Raw genomic sequence first — 5,815 nt, 5'->3', positions numbered from 1 at the left:
GGTCCCAGCTGTGTTCCTGTTTCTGCAGAGCCGAATCCAGGCCAGGAAGAGACGGGCAATGGGAAAATCACCGGCCTGGCCCCGGCTGCTCCGCAGCAGGGCTGTCCGCGTTCCCGCTACCGCCGCCCCGGCCCCGTCCCAGCCGCAGAGAGGGACAGGCCACCCTGGCGCTGGCCGGAGGCCGGGGCTGCACCCCTCGGTGTCCAGCTGGTCCCAGCTTGGAGGTGGACTCTAAGTGGGATGGGATTTGCAAGAGATCATGTCCCGTACCCGTCTGGCCGGCCGGGATTAGGGCGCCCAGACAGAGCTAATCACTCTAACGAGCATCTGCTGCCGGTCTGGAGCCCGGAGGGGCCAGGGAGCCCCGGTGTCCCGCGGAGCCTTGGCTGGAGCCCCGCGTGCTCGGGCACGCTCGTGTGCTGTTCCCGCAGACGGGGCCAGGTGTGTCCCTGCTCCGGGCAGCAGGGTTTTCCCCGAGGCCAGGAACACCGGGCGAGGACAATGGCACCGAGAGCATCCTGCTGGTCCCGGCCTCGGTGTGCCCCCGCAGGGAGCTGGAAGGGGTCGGGATGGGGGATAAAGGAGCAGAAGAGCCCCAGGAACACTGTCGGGGAGGGGGGCTCTCCCCGGCTCACACTCACCTTCACATTGCGAGGGGTCCCGTCAGAGTATGGGGACGGCAGCTGCTCTCCTGGCCCTGTCAGAGCAGGGGGGACAGGAGCTGCCCCCCGGGCACTGTCGGGGGGGTTGGGACACGCTCTGGGGGGTGAGCCCTGCAGAGCAGGTTGGGGCTGTGCAGGACTTGCTATGGCATGTAGGGAACTGAGAGCTGAGGACCAAGAGGGAGCAGGGTGGTTTGGGGAGCAAAAAAAAATGGGAAAGCAGGGAAGGCAGGATGGAAGCAACTGGTCACATGTAGGTATTTGATGGTCAGTGTGTGGGTATGGCCACGTCCCACGCCTGACAGCTGCATGGCCACTTCCAGTTCTCAGACTGTAGGACTGTTTCCCAGGGTCGGGGGGACTGTTGGAGGCTGACATGTGGAGCCAGATCATAGGGTCTGGAGATCAGTGGAGAACCCCTCATGTGTGTCTGTCACCCAACAGGGGTGAGCAGAGCTGAAGCTACTGGGCAGACTGGTGGGATCACCAGGATCCCCAGTCTGTGTCTGTGTGTGCTGGTGTCTGTGATGGGGCCGTGGCCTCAGGGGCTCATATGTCCAGGTGTCTCCAGTGGGAATTCTGGGAACGTGGTGCACCCATTTGGGCAGATGGCGTGTCTGAGCCCAGCTGCTGCAGCTCTGGGTCCCCGTACAGCCCTGCCCACAGGCCTCACCTGAGCAAAGGCAGCGGGATGGGCTGGGCCTGCCCATAGCATGTGGGACCAGCTGTGTGCACACGTGGAGTCACGTCTCGCACAGCTGTGTTTGTGTGTGCCCACAGGGACACACAACCAGCCTCACTGCTGGACAACCCCGGGCCGCAGCCTTGCCGGCCTGATGGGGAAGAGGCTTTGCAGGATACAGCCATAGACATGGGTGCTGGACCTGGCCAGGCCCGTGGCCCGTGGCATGTTGCCAGCAGCTGAGCCAAGTGGTGACCCCTCTGTGGCACAGGTCTGTCCTCCCCTGCCAGTCCCGCAAGGATGCAGTGCCAGCTCGGCACGAGTAGCACGGATGGGGCCATGTCCATACAAACACGTGTGTGGTTTATTAAGGCATTTTTTGAGAAGTTGGCACTTGGGTCCAGGCTGCGCCGGACGGCCCCTGCGCGGCCGCGGGCAGCGCCGGTACATGCAGCTCCGCGAGACACGATACAAAAGGTACAAACGAGTAAAAACAGGAATCGTAGTACAATGTGTAAAAATAAATAACTGGGGGCTCGGTGACCCCGGCCCGAAGTGGGGTGCGTGTGTCTGACCCTTCCGTGTGGTGTGCAGGGTGACCTGTCTGCGTCCCTGTCCCAGATGTGCAGTGGGAGCTGGGCTGTGTGGGCAGCCTGGGCAGAGCAGGGCTGGGGGGCACAGGGCATCCCCAGAGTGCCCCTGCAGGGGCTGAGAAGCACAGGACACCCCCAGAGTGCTCTCACAGGGCCCAGGGAGCACAACTTGTTCCCACAGTGCTTGGGAGCAGGACAAAGAGATGTGCCCACCAAAGATGGGGGTGCCCACCCCAAGAGCCTCTGTGAGCTGTCCCTGCACCAAAGCAGAAGTGTCCCCCCCCTCCCAGAGCCCCTCAGGTCCCTGTGGATCCCAGGCAGGGTGGACATGACCCTGTGCCCCATTAGTGCCCCCGTCACTGCTACAGATCCCTGTCCCTTGTCACTGCGACCCACTGTACATTGGGACTGGGGTGCAACACTGGGGGACCTCCACGGTGTAGGGACCCCCACAGCACAAGGGGGATGGGGGGCTGATGATGACAGATGGGGCTGCAGCCACAGATGGTTCTTGGAGGGAAATAAGGGGAACAGGCAACATCTTTGGNAAGGGGGATGGGGGGCTGATGATGACAGATGGGGCTGCAGCCACAGATGGTTCTTGGTGGGAAATAAGGGGAACAAGCAACATCTTTGGGGCTGGGGCTGCAGCCACTGCATGCAGGTGCTGGGTCTGGGGAAAGTGTGATGGGAGGAAGCTTCCCCCAGACCCTGCTCAGATGCGGGGTGTCCTCCCTGACCCCCAAACATGCTCATGCCCAGACTGGCTGTGAATTGAGGGCTGCCACAGGGCTCTCCATGCCCTGATTTGGCCCTCACTCTGCACCCACAGCTGTGTGGGGGTCACAACCTCGGGGGGCAGCGAGGCCGCAGTGGCAGAACCCCCGGCTGCACTGCCAGGGCTCCCGACTCGTGGCTGTTCCCTGTGAGCAGCTGTGGGCTCAGAGTAAGCTCCAGTGAGGGCTGAGCCTGGTGTGAGTGTGACATCGGCTCCACGGCCGGCTGTGCGAGGTGCTGGGAGGGGATGGGGACCGGCCCCATCACAGAGGGCTCTGTCCCGTGCTCACAACATGCATGCCAGGGGTGCAGAGCAGTCCTGCACAGGGGGCTGGGGCCAGTGGAGGTGGCGCCCGTGACCCAGACTGTCCCAGAGAGCAGTCACGCAACAGGGCCCCAGGGGAATCCAGCTGCCCAGTGTCCCCACTGTGGCTGTAAGAGAACGCGCTGGCTGCCACCACACCAGCTTCTGGCCACGTGGCTTTTTGGGGTACCCCCTCTCACCTGCATCCCTGCAGCTGCAGGCTGCCCACCAGGCCTCAGATGGATGGGGGTCACAGCAGCCATCACTGCTGCTCCTGGGGCTGGGCTGTCCCCACCACCTCTCACACAGCTCTGCCAGCCCCATTGCACTGCCCATGCTTGGACACTCTTCCAGCCTGGGATCCCCGCCCAGAGAGGCACCTGGCCCGGGGAATAGGGCTCCCACACTGAGCAGGACACCCGTCTCCCTGCCTGGAACCCCAGGAACAGCTCCCTGCAGCTCTGGGCAGGAGATCCCCTGGAAGCATCACCTGCACTGTGGGTGGTGGAAGGGCTGGAGAGACCTCAAAGGCTCCCCTGTCCCCACCCAGCCATGGACAGACAGCAGGACACTGGCACTGCCTTCTCCATCTGCCATATCCAGATGTGGGGTGGGTGTCCCCTCCCGGTCAGGGGGCAGGTTCAGCCCCCTGTCCCTGCAGACAGCACAGACAGATGGGCAGGCAGCATCCCTGCCCTGGGGCATTGCCCCCAGCTGTGGTGCATCATCCCCCTACCCTGGGAGATCATCCCCAGCTGTGGGGCATCGTCCCTCTGCCCTCGGACATCACCACCAGTGCTAGGGCACCATCCCCCTGCTCTGGGAGCAACTAGGGAAGGGGCAGCAGGGATAGGGCAGGGTCATCCTGCATCCGGGCTGCTGCATGGCCCTGGGGCTGGGGAGGGCAGGGTCTGGGTCTGCAGTCCCTGGCCCAGCAGCCCACTGCTCCCAGCCACTCCCAGAGCACTGAGTACCGTGACGCACCATCCTGCCCGGCGCCGATCCAAGACACTGTGAGCAGCACATGGACCATCGCCCCAGGGTGCCAGCACTGGGGTCAGCAGTCCATAGGGCACCAGCCAGTGTAGGGTCTGCCAGACCACAGGGACAGGGGCCACAGCCCCAAAGGACACAGGCACCCACAGCCCCTGGGGCCCAGGCCAGGTATAGTGCTGCGAGCAGGAGGAGCACCCGTGTAAGCAGCCCTGGGCTGGGCCCCGCTCCAGCCCCATGGCTCCGGGCTGGGGCGGAGGAGTCCAGGGGCCCAGCTCTAAATCCTGAGCTCGGCCTCCTCGGGGGGCTCCAGCGAGTGCTCAGCACTGATGGTGGAGGCCGACGGCCCCTGCGAGATGCCAAAGGGCGAGACCACGGGGGAGCGGGCGGCCAGCGGGGACAGTGACGGAGAGAAGCTGGGCGACATGGCCGAAGACGAGATGGAGCCCTCGTGGCTGATGGGCGAGCGGCGCAGGGAGGACAGGTGTGGGAAGGTCCTGCCCGGCGGCGGCTTGGGGGGCACGGACTTGGCGCCTGGGTGGGCCACCGAGGTGATGAGGGGTGGGGGGTCGATGCGGGGCTTGGGCTCTGCCTTGGGCTTGGCCTGGAAGGGCTTGCGCAGGGAGCTCTCATCCTTGAGGCGGGCGATCTCTGTGAAGACGCTGGCCAGCGGCTGGAACTGGGGGCACCAGTTCAGCAGGTAATCCCAGTTGTAGCTGCCACGGAGCTCCTCATCACTGGCCACGATGGCGGTGAGCGAGCCGTCCACGGAGGGCTTGCCATCCTCCGGGAAGGCGTAGTCCTGGGGCTGTGAGGAGACACTGAGGCCACAGCGGACACCCAGGAAGGCGCTGCCCCCCCCATCCTCGCGATACAGCTGTAAGGGTGGCCCCGGCAGCAGCAGCCCGGAGCCCTTCTTGCTCTTGAACCACTGGGCGCTCTCCAGCGCAGCCGGCTCACAGGAGATGTCGGAGAGCTGGTCGGCATCCTGCTGGATGCCGGAGTCAGGGCCGCGGGCAGCGATGTGCTCCTGCATAGAGGCCGTGATGCTGGCCACGCGCGGGTACTCGTTGATCATCCGGATCTCGTCATCCTCAGCGGCTTCAGCAGAGCCGCGGCCACTGGAGTGGGAGGGGTCCAGCGAGCCACCCCGTGTATAGGACCCTGCCGGCTCGGCCCCGTACCCCGGCAGTGCCTGGTGGTAGATATGCTCAGCCCCGGGCAGCGCTGGCTCCTCACGGCCCAGTTTCTGCAGGGACCCGCTCTGCGTGCGAGCCAGAACTCCGTCCCCCTCCGCCTTCTTGCGGCCCTGGCGCTGCCGGGAGCGCACCAGTGCCAGCACAATAGCCACGGCGGCCAGCACCACCACAACACCCAGCGAGGCGGCCACGGCCACCAGCAGCAGGTTGAGGTCAGGTGCCAGGCCAAAGGAGGTGTGTGTGACATCGATGGTGACTTGTGTGGAGGCCACACGGGAGGCGGGCAGGGGGCTGCGTGCCTGCACCTCCAGGCTCATCTCCCGTGGCTCCCTCTTGGCGCGCCCTGCCCCGGCCTGGGGCTGGCTGTCCACGCGCAGGTAGATGGTGCCCGTGGTCTGGTTGATGGCAAAGTACGGCGAGGGCTTTGCCAGGGCATACAGGACAACGCCGTCAGCCCCCTCATCCTCATCCGTGGCCAGCACACGCCCAATGCTCTGCCCTTTGCGCGCGCCCTCAGGCACCTCAAAGTTGAAAGAGGGGCTCAGGAAAATGGGATCATACTCGTCTTCCCCCGTCACCAGCACCCGCACGGTCACCGTGGCCGA

The 5,815-nt window shown here is 64.9% G+C and overlaps 2 protein-coding genes across 2 annotated transcripts in view; both read right to left on the bottom strand.

Moving 5' to 3' along the window:
* TPP1 (tripeptidyl peptidase 1) overlaps positions 1 to 4,051 on the bottom strand; it is a 10,146-nt gene extending 6,095 nt beyond the window's left edge. The window contains exon 1 of the mRNA XM_029965746.1: positions 4,003 to 4,051. Within this exon, the coding sequence (XP_029821606.1) occupies positions 4,003 to 4,051 (49 nt within the window). The remainder of the gene's footprint in view (positions 1 to 4,002) is intronic.
* Positions 2,501 to 5,815, bottom strand: part of DCHS1 (dachsous cadherin-related 1) — a 47,135-nt gene continuing 43,820 nt past the window's right edge. Inside the window, exon 22 of the mRNA XM_029965745.1 lies at positions 2,501 to 5,775. Coding sequence (XP_029821605.1) covers positions 4,289 to 5,775 — 1,487 coding nt within the window. The 3' untranslated portion in view covers positions 2,501 to 4,288. The remainder of the gene's footprint in view (positions 5,776 to 5,815) is intronic.

Source organism: Manacus vitellinus, unplaced genomic scaffold (genome assembly GCF_001715985.3).
Source record: "Manacus vitellinus isolate BGI_N305 unplaced genomic scaffold, ASM171598v3 scaffold_119_pilon, whole genome shotgun sequence".
NCBI lineage: Eukaryota > Metazoa > Chordata > Aves > Passeriformes > Pipridae > Manacus > Manacus vitellinus.
Note: the sequence above shows the minus strand (reverse complement) of the source record. Positions and strands in the feature narration are given on the sequence as shown.